Here is a 21,117-nt window from a genome sequence, read left to right on the forward strand (position 1 = left end):
CACTCTTTCACAATTTGATCCCGATGAATCCTGGCATTGTCTTCTTGGAATATGCCCGTGCCATTAGGGAAGAAAAAATCCATTGTTTAAGAGATGAGAAGTTACTCATTGCATCAGCTGGGGTTAAATAACTTGTTGCCAGCTGAAAGATAATCACCCATGCAGTAATTATCCAATAGGAGGCTCATACGTATTTGCTTAGTTAAATCCAGGTGGTGACTTTTTTTTTGGCTAGGCAGCATATTTTATTTGAATCCTGTTATTTCAGTGTAATGAAGGATTTCTGCCACTAGAGGGCGATGTCATAATTATATTTTCCCACAACAGGAGGAAGTGAAACAGAACAGCCAATTAGATTAATGCTAATGATTTTTGATTACTGCATTAGGAGTTTAACATTTTGATTTATGTTGTTGTTCTTTAAAGTTCTATATTTAATCTTTGGTGTTTTTATCCTGAGAGGAGCAGGAGAGTAATCTTATTTATGAAACCATTATAAATAAAAATGAATTATCTTACTGTTAATGAGGAAGTCCTGATGTCCTAGAACATCCTATATCACCTACTAGAGATGCTTTTTAAAGGTCTCTGTTTTTTTCCTTCTCTCTTTGCTCTCATGTTTTACCATCCTCCTTTGTTTCTTTCTTTCCTTTCTTCTTGTCCTAGTCTTTTTCCTTTTCTGTCCCCACAGTGTCCTCCTTTCCTTTCCTTCCTCCTCTCCTCTAACAGTCTTTATAATAGTTCTTTTTCTTTACTCTGTTAAGTTCCTCTCAGGAATGATCAGACTTGTTTACAAAGTTTTCTTATTAAGATGAATTATTTTATAGTTTTTATGATAAAAAGTAAACAGCGTGATGTCACTTCCTGCAGATGGTGGCTGAGTCCTGGATCATTTTTACCTTCAGAGCTGTCAGCGCTGTGGGCGGGTAGGTCAGACCGGCCATGTTGGACGTCCGTCTGTACATCCTGCAGCCACACAGAGACAGATATAAATATCAGAGCTCACACTTGGAGATACAGACAGCTGCGTGCAGATAAACATGCCGTCCTCTACACTTCCACAGAGGGATGGACTCTTTGTCGCCATGGTAACCCTGCTCTAAACACACAGACCCTCAGTGAGCAGCGTTGTCGTGGCTGGTGTCACGGTGCAGCAGATATTTTCTGATTTCATGCGTCATTAGTCTGCGGCAGATGAACTGATACTCTCTCATTGACACTCTAATGACAGCGGGGCTTGTCGTTTCCCTCGTCATCTTCATCTCCATCCACAGCCAGCACGCTAACGTGGTTACACACTGCGCCTCCGCCAATAATCACATCTGAGGAGAAGTTCAGCCGGATGTTTTCTCATGTTTCGAAGAAAGTGATTAATCTCCTGTGTCCTCAGGTGAAGGAAGTTTCTAACCCCAATGACAGAAAATAACTCCTCAGGCAGTCAAACTGTCCTTCATTTTCACAACAACAAAGTTTGGGGTAGTTTCCCGAGAGCATACTAAGTTAAAATTTCAGATTTCAGAAATTCAGGAGTAAAACCATGGCCTGGGAATCTGTTTTTAATCAATAAATTGCATTTTTGGAAAAATGAAAAAACTTAATATTTTCTTGAAGTTCTTCCTCTCAGGTTTTCCATGAATGAGTTCAGGAAAATTGTTCAGAATTGCCTCATCAGGAGGAAAATATTTGGATTATCTGTGCTGTGCAGTGAATGTGTCTCAGTGATAGTAGTATAAAGACGCCTGTGTCTGGAAGGTCCATTACACCATGAAGACAAAAGAACACCCCAAAGAAAAGATTGTGAAGTCAGGGGATGGATACAAAAACATTTCCAAGGCACTGAACATCCCCCAGAGTTCAGTTTAACCCATCATCAAGAAATGGAAGGAATATTGCACATGTGTATATCTGCCTAGATCAGGCTGTCCTCACAATCTTAGTGTGCAAGGAGGAGATTAGTGAGAGAGACCACCAAGACACCTATGACTGCTCTGAAGGAGCTTCAGCAGCTGAGATGAGGGAGATTCTGCATTCAACAACTATTGGCCAGGTTCTTCACCAGTCAAAGCTTTATGGGAGGGTGGCAAAGAGAAAGCCACTGTTGAAGAAAACTCATTAAATCTGGACCAGAGTTCACCAAAGGCATGTGGGACACTCCATGGTTAAGTGGAAGAAAGGTCTTTGGTCTGATGAGACCAAAATTGAGCGTTTTGGCCATCAGACAAGATGCCAAACACTTCACAACACCACAAACACACCATTCCCACTGTGAAGTAGGGTGGTGGCAGCATCATGATGTGGGGATGCTTCTCAGCAGCTGGCCCTGGAAGGCTTGTAAAGGTAGAGGGTAAAATGAATGCAACCAAATACAGGAAAATCTTCAGCCTGACAGAGAACTACAAACTGGGAGAAGATTTATTTTCCAGTAAGACGATGAGCCAAAGCATACAGAGAAAGCTACACAGAAATGGTTTAAAGACAACAAGGTGAATGTTCTGGAGTGGCCGAGCTAAAGCCCGGACCTCAGTGCAATAGAGAATTTGTGGCAAACTTGAAAAGTGCTGTTCACGCCCTATCCCTGTGCAACCTGGCAGAGGTTGAGCAGTTTAGCAAAGAAGAATGGAGTAAAATTGCAACGTCCAGATGTGTGAGCCAAGCTGCAGGTAAAACTTTAAGAAAGAGGCAGAAAATGTCCAGGAGTAAAGTAAGTGTTTTTGCATTCAGATTTGCAGCTTCTCCTGAAAATCTTCTGAAATTCCCTGGATGGTTTTGTGTGAAAAGATGAAAATGGAAACAGTCATTTACCTCTCCACAAATATCCCTGCCTGCACTGCGTGGACGATGCTCCTGAATCTTGGCTTCTCCTCAGGACGACGCTTGGCCACACCCATCTTCCTGCTGAAGGTGCATGCCAGCCAATCACGCACCTCACTGGGCACAGACTCCGCCTGCAGGTCGCTGAGCTCATCCTCAGTGTCTAACAGACGCCTGCAGACAGGCACAAACACACAAATACGGTTAGGTCAGAGCGGAGGAGAGGAAACGGGTTCACCTCCTGCTGAGTCTCACCTGGTCTCATCCGTGTAAACTGAGTCCAACATGGCAGCCGCCAGCTCCAGGTTCCTGCGGAGCTCCGGCAGGTCGACCACGCCACGGTCCATCTGCTCCAGGACCATCTTGAGCCTGAAAAACACAAATACGCAAACATTACAGCAGGGATGAATGAACACAGCATGCAGCCATGCCAACAAGAGGAATGAGAACATAACGCTGGGCACACTGCAGCCTAAATATCTTCTCTGTGCAGCATACGGTTTAAATATAGCTTTAAAATCACTGTATTCTGGTTTCATCCACATTTCATGTGTCCGTAGTGGGTTTTGTTCTTAGAATAGAATATATAGAGGGTCATCATAGTGCTGAGTCTGACTGTATGTCCATATGTAAAGAGAAAGACATGAAAACTTAGCTAAAGCAGGAATATAAAACCCTGTTCTGTTCCCTGTTAATGCATGGACCATTTTGAATGTAGGTGCGCTATCTGCAGTGAAACAGCACGTCCACTCTCGGCTCAAAGAAAAGCTTTTATTCTGTTTTTCAGTGTGATCAGGGCTGCAGAGAGCCGTCCACTCCTCCGTCAAGGGATCAGCAGGAAACACTTTGTACCAGCTGTTATCGTGCTCTTATCGTGCTCTGCTGCCTCGGCTCACTGTTTCCTGATTTCAATCAGACAATCACAGCCCTGAACTCGCCCACCCAAAAACTATTTTTACCGCCCACTTGAATAAAGAGCTGCCTGAGCCGTCTGAGCTGCTGCAGGTACACAGGAAACAACTTTTTTTTAATCTAATTTAAGCTCCTTAAGTCTGCTCAGAGCTGACAGCAGACAAACTTCAGTTCAGCTTCATCTGACAAGTTTCTAAAACACTGCTGGGCCCTAGTCTTCTACTGGGACACATGAAGTTTGACAGGAAGTAATATTTTACAGTTTAAAAATCTTATTTTTACAGTTTGCGGGATCAATCTATGTTCTTCCACTTATCCACGTCAGGTTGTAGTGGCACCTAACTGAACAAGTCAACCCAGACTTCACCTCTCACAGTGATGGTTTCCTGCTCCTCCTGAAGTTCTGAGGTGATCCCAGGCCTGCATTTTATTGAACTTATACTGATTTCAGATAAAACAAAATGTTCAACCTTCTTTTAGCTAAAACTAGGGATGCACAATATTATCACAATTTCAGCACATATGAACTATGAATTTCTGCTCATATTCACAGTAAAGTAAATATCAACCATTCACTGCAGTGTTGGACTTTAAGGCATGTTTGGGCCAAAAACTGGGGCTGCTGTAAGACATAGATGTCATGAGTAAACCATCTAAGGGCGCCACTCAGACTAGAGGGAGGATTGACACAACCCTGTCATGCTCTGGAAGTCCCTGCTACCAAGGGTGTAAATAATCTGTTAAAAGATATTTACACCCTTGGTAGTAGACCTTAAGAGTGGGGTACAGGTCAGATGTGGTGAGTAAGCATAGCCTAAGGTAGGGTCTGGACTGGAAGAAGGGTTGCCACAAACCCCTGGTCATACTGTGTGTTTTTGCAGGGACCCATTCTCTGGGTTTGTCAGGGTCCCATTCTCTGGGCTTATCAGGGGCCCATTTACTGGGTTTTTAAGGGACCCAATTTTGGGTTTGTCAGGGGCCGATTCTCTGGGTTTGTCAGGGTCCCATTCTCTGGGTTTATCAAGGGCCCATTCACTGGGTTTGTCACGAGCCAATTCACTGAGCTTATCAGGGGCCAATTCTCTGGGATGGTAGAACTCTCTGTAGCACCCGCGGGGCATGGCTGGGTTGTCGCGTTTTGTCAGGGTCCCATTCTCTGGGTATATCAGGGGCCCATTCACTGGGTTTATAAGGGACCATATTTTGCATTTGTCAGGGGCCCATTCTCTGGGTTTTCTCAGGGGGCCAATTCTCTGGGTTTATCAGGGGCCCATTTTTGGTTTCGTCAGGGACCAATTTTCAGGCTTTATCAGGGGCCCATTCTATGGGTCTATCAGGGGCCAATTCTCTGGGTTTATCAGGGGCCCATTCTCTGTGTTTGTCAGGGGTCCATTCTCTGGGTTTGTCAGGGGTCCATTCTCTGGGTTTATAAAGGGACCATTAACTGGGTTTATCAGGGGCCCATTTTCTGGGCTTATCAGGGGCCCATTCACTGGGTTTTTTCAAGGGACCCATTCTCTGGGCTAATCAGGAACCCATTCTCTGGGTTTGTCAGGGGCCCATTCTCTGGGTATATCAAGGGCCCATTCACTGGGTTTATTAGAGGCCAACTCACTGAGCTTCTCAGGGGCCCATTCTCTGGGTTTATCAGGGACCCATTCTCTGGGTTTATCAGGGGCCCCATTTTGCGTTTGTCAGGGGCCCTTTCTCTGCGTTTGTCGGGGGTCCATTCTCAAGGTGTATCAAGGGCCCATTATCTAGGTTTATCAGGGGCCCATTCACTAGGCTTATCAGGAGCCCATTCTCTGGGTTTGTCGGGGGCCCATTTTCAGGGTTTGTCAGGGACCCATTCTCTGGGTTTTTCAGGGGTCCAATTTTGGGTTTGACAGGGGCTGATTCTCTGGGTTTATCAGGGGCCCATTTTCTGGATTTATCAGGGGCCCATTCTCTGGGTTTGTCGGGGGTCCATTCTCTGGGTTTATCAGGGGCCTATTATTTGGGTTTATCAGGGGCCCATTCACTGGGTTTATAAGGGACCCATTCTCTGGGCTTATCAGGGGCTCATTCTCTGGGTTTGTCAGGGGCCCATTCTCTGGGTTTGTCAGGGACCCATTCTCTGGGTTTATCAGGGGCCCAATTTTGGGTCTGTCAGGGGCCCATTCTCTGGGTTTGTCAGGGGCCCATTCTCTGGGTTTATCAAGGGTCCATTCTCTGGGTTTGTCAGGGACCCATTCTCTGGGTGTATCAGGGGCCCAGTTTTGTGTTTGTCAGGGGCCCATTCTCTGGGTTTGTAAGGGGCCCATTTTCTGGATTTATCAAGGGCCCATTCACTGGGTGTATCGGGGCCAATCCTCAGGGTTTATCAGGGGCCAATTTTCAGGGTTTATCAGGGGCTCATTCTCTGGGTCTATCAGGGGCCAATTCACTGGGTTTATCAGGGGCCAATTCTCTGGGTTTGTCAAAGGGCCCTTTCTCTGGGTTTATCAGGGGCCCAATTTTGGGAATGTCTGGGGCCCATTCTTACGGTTTGCCAGGGGCCAATCCTCAGGGTTTATCAGGGGCCAATTTTCAGGCTTTATCAGGGGCCCATTCCATGGGTCCATCAGGGGCCCATTCTCTGGTTTTATCAGGGGTCCATTCTCTGGGTTTGTCAGGGGTCCAATTTTGGGTTTGTCAGGGGCTAATTCTCTGGGTTTATCAGGGGCCCATTTTCTGGGTTTATCAGGGGCCCATTCACTGGGCTTATCGAAGGTCCATTCACTGGGTTTATTAGGGGCCCATTCTCTGGGTTTGTCAGGGGCCCATTTTCTGGGTTTATCAAGGGTCCATTCTCTGGGTTTGTCAGGGACCCATTCTCTGGGTTTATCAGGGGCCCAGTTTTGTGTTTGTCAGGGGCCCATTCTCTGGGTTTGTCAGGGGCCCATTTTCTGGATTTATCAAGGACCCATTCTCTGGGTGTATCAGGGGCCAATCCTCAGGGTTTATCAGGGGACAATTTTCAGGGTTTATCTGGGGCCCATTCTATGGGTCTATCAGGGGCCAATTCTCTGGGTTTATCAGGGGCCAATTCTCTGGGTTTGTCAAAGGGCACATTCTCTGGGTTTGTCAGGGACCAATTCTCTGGGTGTATCAGGGGCCCATTCTCTGGGTTTGTAAGGGACCCAATTTTGGGTTTGTCAGGGGCCGATTCTCTGGGTTTATCAGGGGCCAATTTTCAGGGTTTATCAGGGGCCCATTCTATGGGTCTTTCAGGGGCCAATTCTCTGGGTTTATCAGGGGCCCATTCTCTTAGTCTATCAGGGGCCAATTCTCTGGGTTTATCAGGGACCCATGGCCTGGGTTTTGTCTGGGGCCCATTCTCTTGGTTTGTTAAAGATTACATTTTATTTCTGTAAACTAGCTCTCTTTTTCTTTTGTAGTTCTTTTTTGTCAAAATTTGACTGATAAACTTTTGTTCTTTTGAACTGGATCGATTATATCAGTTAAAAATGTTAATAACCTAAATCAAGTGTCTGCAGCGGGTAAACAGACTGCAATTTCTGCATTATAGAGGTTGATGGATCAGATTAAAATTTTTTCTTTTGTCAACGACAGGCTCCTACTGTCATAATCACTTTGGCCTGGGAGGCTGGCCTCTACTGATAAATCTTTTTTAAAATAAGAAGCCTAGGCCCATCAATTAGACTTCAGTCTGTTAAAATGATTACTTTAAATTCAGAGTTTTGATGTTGCTTTAATACATCATAATTAAGACCAAACATCCAGCAACCAACAGGGATTAATCATTAGTTCATGTTCAAATATATCAGAGCTATCATAGTTTCTCTTCAGTGATCTGCAGACTTCACACACCTGCTCGTCAACAGAAGGACGTAATGTCTTCATGCTTTGCCCCCACACAGCTGCCGTCCTCTTTCTCACCACGCTACCACAACATGAAAATCTGTTTCCACCACATGGTCCTATGACACCCTGCCTCCTGTCAATCATCAACACCCACAGAGAGCAGCGGGAGTCTCCTATAGAACGTAACCACCATTATAGACCATATACCCTTATATTATCACTGCTGGTCTGTTATCAAGGACGGAGGTTCATTTCAGTTTACAACCAAATCTTCAGCATCTTTGAGCCAACAAAGGCCTTTAAATTCTCATTATTTAGATGTTATTAGCCTCAGATGACACATTAGAGACTCTGCTGTGAGTGAGGATGCAGCGTTGTAAAAACTAGAGGAGCTCTGACATCTGACTTTGATTGTTAGGGGGCGCTGAGTGGGCAGGAAGCTGCAGTATGAACCCCATAAACCTTATTTGGACCAATCCCAAGGTCCTGATTTACACAGAGGATGGGTGGATGGATGGATGGATGGATGGATGGATGGATGGATGGATAGTGGATGGATAGGCAGATGGATGGATGGACAGATGGCTGGCTGGCTGGCTGGCTGGCTGGCTGGCTGGCTGGATGGATGGATGGATGGATGGATGGGCAGATGGATGGACAGATGGATGGATGGATGGATGGACAGATGTGTGTTTTGTGCTGCAGGCTGCCATCTCTCTGTCTTTTAAGGACAGTGGACAGACAGAGTGCCTGTCAGTGTGTACAGCAGAGGAGACATAAAGACTCTGCTGCGGCAGGGCATCGTGCCGTTACCACGGTAACAAAAACACCTCCCTGTAAACTGGTTGGAATCTGTTTCAGTTGCTATGGTAACAGCTGGAGTCAGAAATGGATGGAGAAATACGGAGAGAGGACAAAAAAGTTCAACACTGAAGACATCTGAGTGTTTTGAATTTCCTGACAGTGATTCATTTTATCATCGGAGGCAGCAAGTTTAAATAAATCAATCAAAGTTACTGATCATAAACTAATGAGCTATTGATTATTTATTTACTAAATCAATCAAAGTAATTTATAACAACCTAATAAGCTACTTGTAATTAATCAGCTAAATCAATCAAAGTTTTTAATAATAAACAAATAAACTATTGTTTACTAATTTAATAAATGAATTAAAGTTCTAAATAAATTAATACACTATTGGTTATTAATTCTTGAAACATCCAGATTTCTGATCAGTGCATTCATAAAGATTTGCTCACATTTTCAGACTCAGAAGACTGTCTCTCTCTGCTTCACTTTGGTTTGTATCAGTGGAAAAAAGTTCTTAAATGTCTACCTCTGAGAAGCCCAAACTTCTTCACTGAGGGCCACATTATGAAAATATCAGGCTGGCAGGGCCACTTTGATATCCCTCACCTATAGCATATTAAAGTTAGTAACACTTGCTTTCAAGTTGTCTTTTTTAAATTCAAAGCATGTGCATCAAATCAGCCTGTCAGTGCAAATCTTTGGCCTAAAATTAGTTACTTATTAGATTTTTAAACTGTCAGGAAAATAGGTCTGTTACCAAGCTGTTGCTGTGATCAAACAAATGAGCCAGCTCCTCTTTTTTATTTTCTTTTTGGCATCCAGACTTTTTTAAAGGTCCTGGCACAGAAGAGCAAAGTCCAAAATCACTGGTGTAACTGTAAGTGTGAAGCTCAAGGCCACCAACCACGTGGGGAGGATTACACTACATTTTTACTGAGGAGACATATAAATTCCCCACTTTTGCCACCCTGGTAATTGGTGAGAATGTAGGTTAAAAATACAATTTGGTGGCTTTAAAGTAGGATGGACCTCATTTTTGCTGACCTCCATGGGCCACAGCTCCAGATTTTTACTGATTATGGGTGACCTTTCTCATGGCTCATCTCCACATTCAAACACTAGACAAGAGTAAACTTCCTCCAGGTCTCTTCATCATCTGAGGCCCTCAGAGCCAGGAGACAGCCTGTCTTCTCTTGGACCTCTGCTGCTTTGCTTTTACATCCATGTTTGTTTTGCACCATCATCATCCTGCTGTCTGCTTCAAAGCTCCGTTGTTTAAACATGGCACTCTTCTGCAGATGGCACCATGTCACAGAGATAACTCCAGCGAGGGGGCAAGAAAAGAGTGCTGCATTAAGAAGTTCTATCAAAATTCCAAAGTGTTGTGCAGTCTTTGTTGTGCTAACCAGTAAAATTTTGAAAAAAGAAAAAAAAGAAAAGTAAGGAAAGAAAAAAGAAGCAATGCTGGGGCACAGGTACACAGTCGGCTAAGGTTCCAAATCCAGCCTGTGGCCCTTTCCTGCATGTCTCTCCCCAGATCTCTCAGCCCCGTTTCTGATTCTATCCACTATCTGCTGTCAGTAAAGGCATGATTTCAGGCTTCTATGGGATACGGATCATTTGAATCAAAAATGTGTTGCAGAAAGAAAGAAAGTAAATGAAATATATAGATGCATAACTGTTGGGCCAAGTAGGGATATTCATCCATGTGACCGAAGTCAGAGATTTATAACTGTGAGTTTCTATCATTACCAGGGTATTAATGAGTGTCTCTTACCTCTGTGATGTACTCTTGTATTTCTGCCTGTGAACAAAAACAGCAACAGAACAATCATTAAAATGCATCAATCACATGCTTCCTTCAAACATCATCTAGAGCTCAATGTAAACACAAACTACTGAAAATTTCAAGAGAATTCCAGTAATGCTACTCCTGAAATCTTCATGACCTTCTCTTTCACACATGACCGTCACAGCAGGAGATTTTCCCTCTAAAGGGACAGTCAGGAGGCAGACATGAGGACATTGGGAAAGTCAGCATGTTAACAGCTGTTTCAAACCAGATTCATGTTGGCCAATGACAACTGTCTGCTCAGGCTTACTGTCACAGCGTTCATACCAGGCATGTGTGCTGTGTCTCCCTGCTGTCACTGTCCTGTCTGTCTTCAAAGTTTTACCTCAACAAATCTCAAGTGACCTGAATCATCATAGATTAGCCAGTAAAATTCAGGATAAAAACACAAACATGGGGATTTTGTCCACAGAAATGCTAAACCAGACTTTATTTTGAAATGCATGAATGGGCAGTGTGTTTATCTTCCCTGTGACCTTCTGTATTCTATGGGAACATAAATACCTGCTGAAACAAGATAAACCTGACTCTCTTTTTGTAATATTTCTGTCAGTTTGAGAGTCATGCATGGCTTGCAGTAAAATAAGGACAGCGCCCTCTTCTCCAGATTCTCAGCAGATATGATGCAGCGATCACATTGGCAGTCTCTGGCCTGTTAACATGCCTGAAACAGTCTGAAATAAAAACTGAGCTGTCATGCCTTTTTGTGGTGAACATGCATCCAGTCTGAACAGCTGTACCATAGAGTTAGAAAAAGTCTAATTACTGTGCAACAAAAATTAGATTTTTAAAATCCACTTAGCCCAAGTGAAATCATAAGGCCAGGATTGTTCACTATGAGTGGAGGCAGTTGGTAAATTAAACTCTGACTGAAGCTGGTCAGGAGAAGAACAAAAACATCTTTACCACCAAGAAAAGCTTACATTGTGGTTGTTTGTTCTTCTTTTTATAAAGAAATTTTGTCCAGTTTTGATCAAACTGCTGCTATAGCTGCATCCATGCTAATCTCAGAAAGGGCCCTGAAACAGCTCAGCCTTGGTACGGTTCCACTCAGCTCAACTCTGACATGGCTCGGTTCTGCAGTTCTGACATGGCCTGGCATTGCTTGGCTCTAAAACCCACAGCAGGAAGCGTTTATTTCACGCTCCAGCAGTAATTGTAGCTCGGCCTGCGTGGGCGGATCAGAATTACAGAGAGGGGACAGAGGGGCGAGCAGCTACAAGCTGCTGCAGGAAAAACAACTGAAAACATTCTGCAGAGATGAAGACGGGTGAGGATGAGGGATGCACTATCAAAGAAATCTACTCTTCAAAAATCACAGCAATTACTCAAAGAAAATCCACATATTCTAGCAGAGTACATAGAGTTTGTGAGCTTGATGCTAACACATGATGGAAATCATCATTAAGAGGCTGACACATTGCTTTGTGTTTATTTTAACATGAGAAAGGACCTTTTGCCCTGACAATCCTAGAGTAGTGCAGTGCACCCTGCACAACTGATAGAGGAGGCAGGAGTGTTTGCAAGCTGAAGTTTCTGTGCAAAAAGTTTATTTTCTAATAAGTGAATGTCATAATGATCTAGCATGGCTGCATAGTTTAATCTAGAGAAATATTCAGATTTGAACAAAATACTTATTGGCATTTATAGCCTTTACAACAAGATTTTTGTTACCCGTTTATCTGTCTGCAAAGTCCTGAAATCAGCCCTGTCCAGTTGTTGAGTTGACAAACAGAATTACAGGTAACACTGTTAGCTGGTCCGATTCAAGCTGGATTTCACTTTTGAGTTCTGAGTCAATAATATTAAATAGCTTCAGTAAGCAGAAGAAACACCCTTTGTTTCAACATTAAAGTTTCTTCTTATTCTATCAGTAACCCGGCAGGTTCAAAGTCTGGTGCAACGGTTGTGAAAAACACGTCTGCAAGACTTCAAGCCACTGTGACCTCTCTGTAGCGAGTTTGGAGGCAGGGTGGGCTTGAGCCCGTCTCCAGAGCAGGACATGGATGGATAATTCTGGTACCGCAGCAAGTGTTGCATTCTTCTTGTGCAGACAGGAGCATTAGAGCCACCTGGATTGGGGTGTAGTGACCATGTGAGTTTGCCTTTTTTAGACATATTCTTTGTGTGGCTTTTATGGGCTAAACCAGGATGGGTATAAATACAGATACAGCCCTAGTTTAAGGTCACTTTTGCTGCTGTTGTATGAACACGAAGAAAAGTAAGTGAGGACATAAACAGAGACAGGTGAGGACAGAGATATTTTATTGATAATGATACACCACTCTGTCATTTTTCCTGACGCCTGCTCCGACACATTTACATCTTATCCTTTTATTCTCCTGTCCTCTGGCTGTTTTTCATTCTCACCTTGCACATTTTTTCTCTTTATGTTCTCCATCATAATGAGCTCTAAAGTGTCTGTTTAGTGTAAACTGCATTATTTCTCCCTGTGAGCCTGTTTCATGGCGTGTTTTTAACAGTAAACTCCATCTACACCGCCCACATCCACACCAACCGCCCTGCAGCAGCGCTCATAATGAACCAACGCTGGAACAGAAGACATAAAAACATAAATAAATGAAGCTATTGTTCTGGGCTGATACTTGAGATTACAAATATTAATGCAAATGCAATGTAGAGGGAAAATAGCATCCTGATGAATGCATTTTCTGTCCCTTTAGCAGAGGAATTTAATGCTTTTGCAGCGATAACTGAACTGTTTTTGTTATATTTTTGTTCCACTCATCTTCATTTTAATATTTCAGGTGACTGGACATCAGAAAGTGATTTTCTCTTGCAATGACTGAACCTCTTCAGCTGGTTTCTGTCCTATTTTACGCCTCACAAACCCGCCTGATGAACTCTTCACACATGCACAGTTTATCTCTCCTCCCTCCGTGTTTGTGCCAGATTTTTCATCACTATTCTGAGGCAGCTTATACATTTGAATACATCAGTCATGAAAAACTAAATAAAAGAAATACTGAGAAGAAATAACTGAAAATGAAGAAGCTGTCCTGATCCCTCCATTCCCCGCTCCTCAGCAGAGTTTTACTGCATCGAAATGCTCTGCTGTTACCATGGTAACAGGAGGATGACAAAAAAAAAAAACAGAAATAAAAGAATGAAACCCAAACACGCTCTCGATTGTTTTCCTGTCAAACAGAAACAGCAGATTATTTTGTTTGATCTGAAAGAATTACTGTGTTCAGTTGAGACGAGAGAGGCTCAAAGAGGTTCAAGCACTGAGGAGCAAACACACAAAAACACAATAACACACACCTACACACTTAAACACACTCTATAACACACAATAACACACAGTCACACGAAGAAAAACAATAACAGAGATAAAGAAGCAGATTGTGTGATCTGAATGATGTTTGGCTTTGTGCCTTTGAGCTCTTTGGTTGTTCCAGGGTTGAAAAAGTTGAATTCCTCCTTTTCATAGATTAAAATGTGGAACTATCCAATAAGAGGCTAAAGCTTTGTATTCCAATAATCCTGACATAAAAGTGTTAGAGAAGAACCATCAAGATGTTTGAGGGGTCAAACGGTGATTGTAATTGTCACAAACTGATCTTATGGATAGGGGATCACAGATAAGTGAGTGCATTCACATGGAATGAATGAAGAAAAAAAGCCTAAACTCAGTACAGCTGTTTTGTCCGTTTGGGCACCCCTGTCTCAGTTTCCATGTAAACAGGGAAAATGACACTTTCTGAAAACACTTATGCGCATTACGGCTGCAGTCAGTTGTCAAGTGTCAGTGTCGCAGCAGCTGGCAGCTCGACCAAAGCCATCTGGTGTAGTTACCTGTGATTCAGCTTGTCACAGACAGCTGGATTTAGAAAAGGGGACATATTACCAGGGACCGAGGGTCATCAACTACATTTTTACAGGGGCAGGTTTTTCCTTGATGGAGGGGGCCGGACTTTCAAATAATTGATAGACATTTTGGTTTAACATACTTTAAAAATTATGTTATTTTATTTCACTTGTTTGGAATTTACAGCCTCTAAAATTAAGATCAGTCCCTATACCGTAGCCACCCACAAGGGGGCGATTAAGAAATTTTAGCTGAATATCTCCAGGACTGTTATATTCTCCATCACTGAGTTCGATGCAATACGGTGTGCTAAGAAACACTTTCAGAAATCATTGTCTGTCAACACAGTTCACCATGCCATCCACAAATGACAGTTAAAGCTGGATCATGGAAAGAAAAAGCCATATGTGAATGAGATCCAGAAACCCTGCTGTCTTCTCGGGACCAAAACTCATTTAACATGGACTGAAGCTACATGGAAAACTGTTCTGTGGTCAGAGGAATCTAAATTTGAAATTCTTTTTGGAAATCCAGGACTCCATGACCTGTGGTCAGAAGAGGAGCAGTACCATCCAGTTTGTTATCCTTGTACAGTTTTGAAGCCTGCATCTCTGATGGTATGGGGTTGCAGCTGACACATCTGGAAAGGAACTATCAATGCTGAAAAGTAGATAGAGGTTTATGAGCAACACATGCTCCCATCCAGACAACGTCTCTCTCAGGGGAGGTCTTGACTATTTCAGCAAGACAATGCTAAACCACATACCACATCCATCACTACAGCATGGCCACACAGTAGAAGAGTACACCAATATGGTAATGATAATTTGGTACCAGATTTAGGCAAGAGAGCAAATGCTAAAAGTTAAGACTAAAATGTGGGAAGTTTTTATGGACTAAAACTAGACTGAAATGTTTTTTGAGTTTTCGTCGATAAAAATTAGACTGAAACTATAAAGGGTAGAAATAACTAAAGTGTGACTAAAACTAAAACACATTTAACCTAACGACTGGACCGAACCAGTCACTGTGGAGCTTTTGTCTCTTCGGGCCTACTCCCAATAAACCAGGATGGTTGGATTTACTGCTTTAGTGGAGGGCATGAGGACTGATATTGGACAGCTGACTGTAAGACTCATTTTTCATTTGAAATGCAGAGTTGTAACCTGGTGTCTAGTTAACAGAGCATTGGTCAGTTATATTTGTACATTCATTGTTGTCAGTACTGCATGGTGTTTGGCTGTTGTAGGCTGCTAAGTTATGGTAGCAGCTAATGCTACCAGGCTAACGGTGCTAATGTGGATCTAACTGTTGTTGTTTACGTGGTTAACCAAGGCGTGTATTTTGTGACTATGGTCATTTTGAACGGAGACAAAAGAGTCTAGTGCAAACTCTAGTACACTGTAATGTTTGCTACAGGATTTGTAAAAATATAAGCATTTAAAATCATTGTTATCTGGCTCTGATTGACTAAAGCCTCCAGGTTAACATGGACTGATTTAATGTCTGAGGCTGAATAGAGATCCACCACATCCACAGAACACTACAACAGCGTTGTAAAAACTTGCTCAGCACTTACACTGATGGATTTCCCCCTGAAGTTCCGATCTGCCTTATATAAGCCTTCAGCCTGTTGGAGTCTGTGTTTTTATTTTTGCACCTTCTCTGTTTCTCTCTTTGAATCACTGCTGACACTTCACACATTCCCTTGCCAATGTTTATTAACGGATCTGCCAAAATCAGACTTTTCTCTCAGCTTTAACAAACATAAACTTCTGCCGGTCAGTTCTTTTTTTTTTTTTTTTTTTACTCCTGTGATATTTATTTACCGGTTACGGAGACAAGCTGCTGTTGAAACGGAGCGAGATTCACCGGGGGACATGAATCTGTGTTAGTTTAATAAAAATGATGCTGCACATTTTTCATTTCAGGGATGTTACTGATGCAAAAACTTCCATTAAATCAAATACAGCTTCACGGTTTCTCCTCTGTGATGTGATGAATGAGACCGCATCGAGGTGAAGAATGACAAATTATCTCATTATGAGATGTAAATGTAAAAACAGGCCTGGGGAAATGCAGTCTTAAAAGAGCATGCTCATTTCTATTCATCTGATGTTTCTGACAGCAGACTCCCCAGGTTTTAGGAGTCCGTCTGTCCGTCTTTGGACGATGACTCACACATGGACTCGTGTGGACAAAACAGCAGCAGACCTAAAAGAGCCAAAGTTAAAGGGACAATATGTCTAATTTTGGAACCAACATTATTTGTTTTAAATGATCATTCCTGCATGATATATTTGTACTTGGGTTATTACATTATCTTAAATATTTCCAAAAGGTTTCAAAGCCCGAGAAATCTGAAAGTTTTTAAGTTGTAACGGTCAGTGCCTTTTCCACTAAGGCAGACATGTTTATCATGTAAACACTGGATCTTATGGCAAAGAATGCTGTATAACTGGACAGGACAATCCTGCTTTTTGGCTATTCATTGCAGCTTGCAAGGCACCTCATCTTGTTTAACTGGAAGTATAACATGCCACCTTTGTACAGCTGCTGGGTCAGAACAAAACAGAATTGTTTTTTTTTAAGGTTTATTTTGGGCATTTTTGTGTCTTTATTTTGATAGAGGAGGATAGTGGATAGAGTTGGAAACAGGGATGAGAGCGGTGGAGAGACATGCAGTGAAGGGCCTCAGGCCAGATTTGAACCCTGGCCGTCCACGTACATGGGGCGCACGCCTTGACCACTCGGCCACCTGCGCCCCACAAAACAGAATTGTGACCATGTTTATGCACACATACTCATATACAAATATGTATGCATCTTGAATATGACAAAAATACACAAAAGTATGCTAAATATACTGTGTATATTTAGCATACTTATGTGTATAAATATAAAAAGCAATAATACATGCATAAACACGTCTGTATGATCAAATTCTGTGTAACAGGACAAATGTGCAATCATAGCAGCATTTTAAATAAAAAAGGGAAGGGCAAACGTGCAATTTCCTTAAGCATATATATAACCATTTGCAATACTCATGAGAGTTGTATCATTTAAAAAAAAAAAAATCTACTCCTAGCAGAAGCTGCAGCTGTTAACCTTGCAAAGAATATAGATCGTCATCAGGAGGATCCATCTTGCAGAGCTCCAGTCTGAACTGTGCCTGGTCTGAAAAAGGATCTGACCAAAGAAGATCCTTTAAGGAGAACATACTGGTTGACATGTGAGGGGTTTAGTTGTGCTGGAAGCCAGTAGTAATGCCTGCAACCTGTTACCAATGAGCGCAGAGCCACACTGAAAGATTTTCTTCGTTTTCTTGTCATTATGATTAGCCCATAATGAATGTGAAGGACAGATAAACTTTCGGAATTTTTTTCAGTCTTGCCCTTCCCAAAACTGGGAAATGGAAGCTTTCCCAGATGAATGCCAAATATACCCTTGACATGGATATATAAAAGTCTGTGTCAGGTTATGCAGCAGCTGCTGGAGTGCAAAGCCTCCACCTGCAGTTTTCTCCATCAGTGGGCATGAACTATGAGGCATTTGTCATTATACGTCATTGACCATGAGCTCTGATTGGACACCCACACAGGCCCAGAAAATGCTGCAGGGACATCAGTTAGCATGTTCAAATACATGAGATGGGTCTGCAGGTGTTCTTTTTCAGGCAGGAGCGAGAGAAGAGACAAAAAGACAGAAAATCACTGGCTGTTCCCTGTTAGGAATAATTACTGAACACACAGCACCTGAAAGCACTTGAGGAGAACACGCCGACACTTTCATCAAGCCCTCAGCGCTAGAGTTCAGCAGCCTGACAGAACAAAAGAAGTTTACTTGAGGGAAAATGATGGATTTAATCATGGTTTTTATTCACTGCTTTAGAATTCTACAACAAAATGTAGGACAAGTGCAGGGCTGGATTTATCTGAGTTGTTTTTGTTTGCTGATTGGATTCATCATCGGAACATCATTATCGACATTCCAGCAGACGTGGCTCTATGCAGAAAAAATCCTGATTGGAAAGCAATCATAACTTGCAGTTCCTCTCACGTCCACTAGAGGCAGCTAATAGAAGTAGTATTAGCCTCATCCACCCCCATGTTAAAATGTCCATTTTTACCACAGAAATAAACTTGTTTATAGCCTGGTTCAAACACACATTTTGGTCAGAATAGTTCATGTCTCTAAAAACTAACAGTGGGGGGAATTTTTTATAACTCATCTGTTTCAGTTTAAAGGATACGAGTTCTGCAGAAATAAGGGCATGGTTAATACAACCACAAACCAGCGTGTTGTAGCTGAAGACCCACCTCAGCTCTGCTTCTCTGTCTGTTTATAGGTTAAGATGGTGTTTTCAAAGTGGCTATGGATTAGACTCAGACACCCAGTCAGTAACCAACTGGAGTTTGTTGCTCTCAGCTCTGTGATCACACTGATATGCTCGTTATTGTTCCACTTTGAGGGTCAAATATGTTTCAAATGTACTTTTTTTCACATACCCTCACTAGCCATCTGTCCTGACACTACATGCGGGAAGACAGATGGCGCTGTCCAGTCAGAGACACTTATAAGGGCCATGAATAAATTTTATGTTAACAAGGACTCCACATGTCCCCTAAGTTGGTTTGAAATAGTGGCTGTGCATGCCTCAAAAATCAATGCAACATGGATGTAAGATGCTGCATCCTTGAGCAGGTCAGAAGAGACAGCTACAGCAGAATGTAGCCCATTTAAAACAGATTACCCAAGTCTGCATATTTACAATCTCTGTTTCTCAAAGTCCAGGATATTTCCTCTGTAGTAAGGACCTTTCTGAGTAAGGTCTTACAGAGGCAAGGCCAGAGTCCTCCCTGGCAAGTGTTGAAGACTGTCATTGGAAGTAGCCTCTGCAAAATCATTTTTTAATTTATCCAATAAATCAATATTTTCTTAATTTGAGAAAATATCCCAAAGAAGGTATGAAAAAATGGCATTGGCCGTAGCTGTAGATCTGTAGGCTTGCCAGTCAAATCGGTTTCTCCACCAGCATTGTTGTTGACAAAGCTGGTGGAGAAATTTCTTGATTTTGATTGGCCAATGAGGGAGATGTGACAGTGACAATAAGCGTGGTGCTGTTCCAGAACTTTTTCAACAAAAAAAGAAAAGAAGTTGACGCAAAGGGTGTGTTTTACTCAGAATGTTGGGCACAAAAAATGCTGGACTACGTTGGTTTGGTGTTGAAATGAGCACTGCCAGGGCCCAAAACAGCGGCTATAAGTCGTGTTGCCTTTTGATTATTTCTCCCAGATGTATTTCTGTCTGCCACTGTTGAGATCCAGATTTCACTGATAGGTTCTAGTCTTAGTTCATCTTTACATCAGCAGTAAGAATAAATCTGTCTTCTACCAGCATCAGAAAGCTGCCAGTTTAGACATCAGCAGACTGTCATATTCTATAGAATTCATGCAAAATGTTTGAGATTGAGCTCTGACTTTCTCCTGTTTTTATCATATGAGAAACAGATAAGTAAACCAGTAGAGCATGGTGGTTGATATCCCATCAGTGTAAAGCAGCATGTTCAGCTGTTTGTTCCTCTGAGTGTCTAAAACAGATCAGTGATCACACATTCAGCCTCCACTCACACCTCCTCTAAAGACCATCTTATATTTCTATAAACGGCCCAAAGTAACCCTCTGTCTCTGAGACACGTCGTCCTCATGCTGTCTGCAGTTTACTGATCTGAGACATGCTTTCATGGCGTTTACATCATTTTATATAAAAGGCTTTTTTGTTGATCCAGAGGTGTGTTAGTAAAGACTGAGGGTAGAGGAAATATGTACTCCAAAGTCTATTTTGTTCCATAACATGCTCAAGTTCACTTTCCTGGCCCTGACATGAATGGAGGAGGTGGGCTTTAGCTCGGTATGGATGCCTCTGCATGAACACATGCAGGCATGATCAGTGTGGGTGAGAAATCCAGAGTTGCAGTAGCTATGCAGAAGTTCAATCTCAAGTTATGGCATAAAGTCTGAACTTAGCCCTACATTTAAGGTATTTTTAGTTGTGTCATTGTTTAGTTACCACAGAGATGTAGCCTAAGGTTCATCTTAACTAAGAGAACATAATGTCTAAACTAACCAAAATACTGTTGCAGATAAATTTTCACTGCCTCGCCTGTCAGCGGTGTGAGGAAACATCCACAGGAGCTGATCTGGCGTGAACCAGATGAATGGACTCAGTTCTCTGACCCTGACCTCCTCTAACACCTCTGAGGTGATCTGGAACACAAACTGTGAGTCACAGTTTATGACAAATATGGCTGTTAGACCTTAGAAAAACTCAAAAAAACCTGCAGCTGAGTCAACATCCGCTGGAAATCAACTGAAACAGTGAAGCTGTCTGTGCAGGACTTCTGTGGCTATTTATGAGAAATTCAGAGCAGATTTTTCGACCAAAACAAACACTGTCTCTGGACACACCTCCTTCATCTGTTAGCCCCTCCCTCCCTTTCACTAGACGGAGAGCGGCAGACAAGTGTCGATAAACAGAGCTCTCCTTTTTCTCCTTCATGGACGGATATCAGATAAATCCTTGTGATAAATCAGATCTAGATCAGGCAGCACTGAAATTTGTCTGAAAATGAAGAGGACCCACTGCTTATTCAAGATAAAGCTACAGGTGTGGTATAGCTGGAGCAACTGCAAGCCTGTAAACCAGCAGTACTTACCTCAACCTTATTCTACCCAAGAGCCACATTGCCTTAAAAATACTTCTGCAAAAGCAACATTCCAAAACTGGGGATGTGATAATCAATCTATCACTAGTTGAAATGAAATTGTGAATTGGTGGATTATTGTGTCGTTAAATGGGATGATATAGGCTACATAAAAATGTCTGTATAATGTCAGAAGAAAGGATATTTCATTGATAATAAGCACTTTTTTAACTTATATAACTTCCACCTGGGCTAAAGTCTTTTTAAAATATCAGAATGTGCCAACTTAGAGCCATGAGAAGCTTTTCAAAGAGCTGATGTATTATGGGTGTCTGTTTGGGTATT

The 21,117-nt window shown here is 42.4% G+C and overlaps 1 protein-coding gene across 2 annotated transcripts in view; it reads right to left on the reverse strand.

Moving 5' to 3' along the window:
• Positions 1-21,117, reverse strand: part of pde1a (phosphodiesterase 1A, calmodulin-dependent) — a 43,122-nt gene that overhangs the window by 15,274 nt on the left and 6,731 nt on the right. For both annotated transcript variants that reach the window (XM_041806550.1, XM_041806549.1), the window contains exons 3-6: positions 10,160-10,186; positions 3,067-3,180; positions 2,803-2,985; positions 900-966 (exon numbers count right to left, since the gene is read on the reverse strand). In XM_041806550.1, the coding sequence (XP_041662484.1) occupies positions 900-966; positions 2,803-2,985; positions 3,067-3,180; positions 10,160-10,186 (391 nt within the window). The remainder of the gene's footprint in view (positions 1-899; positions 967-2,802; positions 2,986-3,066; positions 3,181-10,159; positions 10,187-21,117) is intronic.

This window comes from Cheilinus undulatus, linkage group 15, assembly GCF_018320785.1.
Source record: "Cheilinus undulatus linkage group 15, ASM1832078v1, whole genome shotgun sequence".
NCBI classification, from domain to species: Eukaryota; Metazoa; Chordata; class Actinopteri; order Labriformes; family Labridae; genus Cheilinus; species Cheilinus undulatus.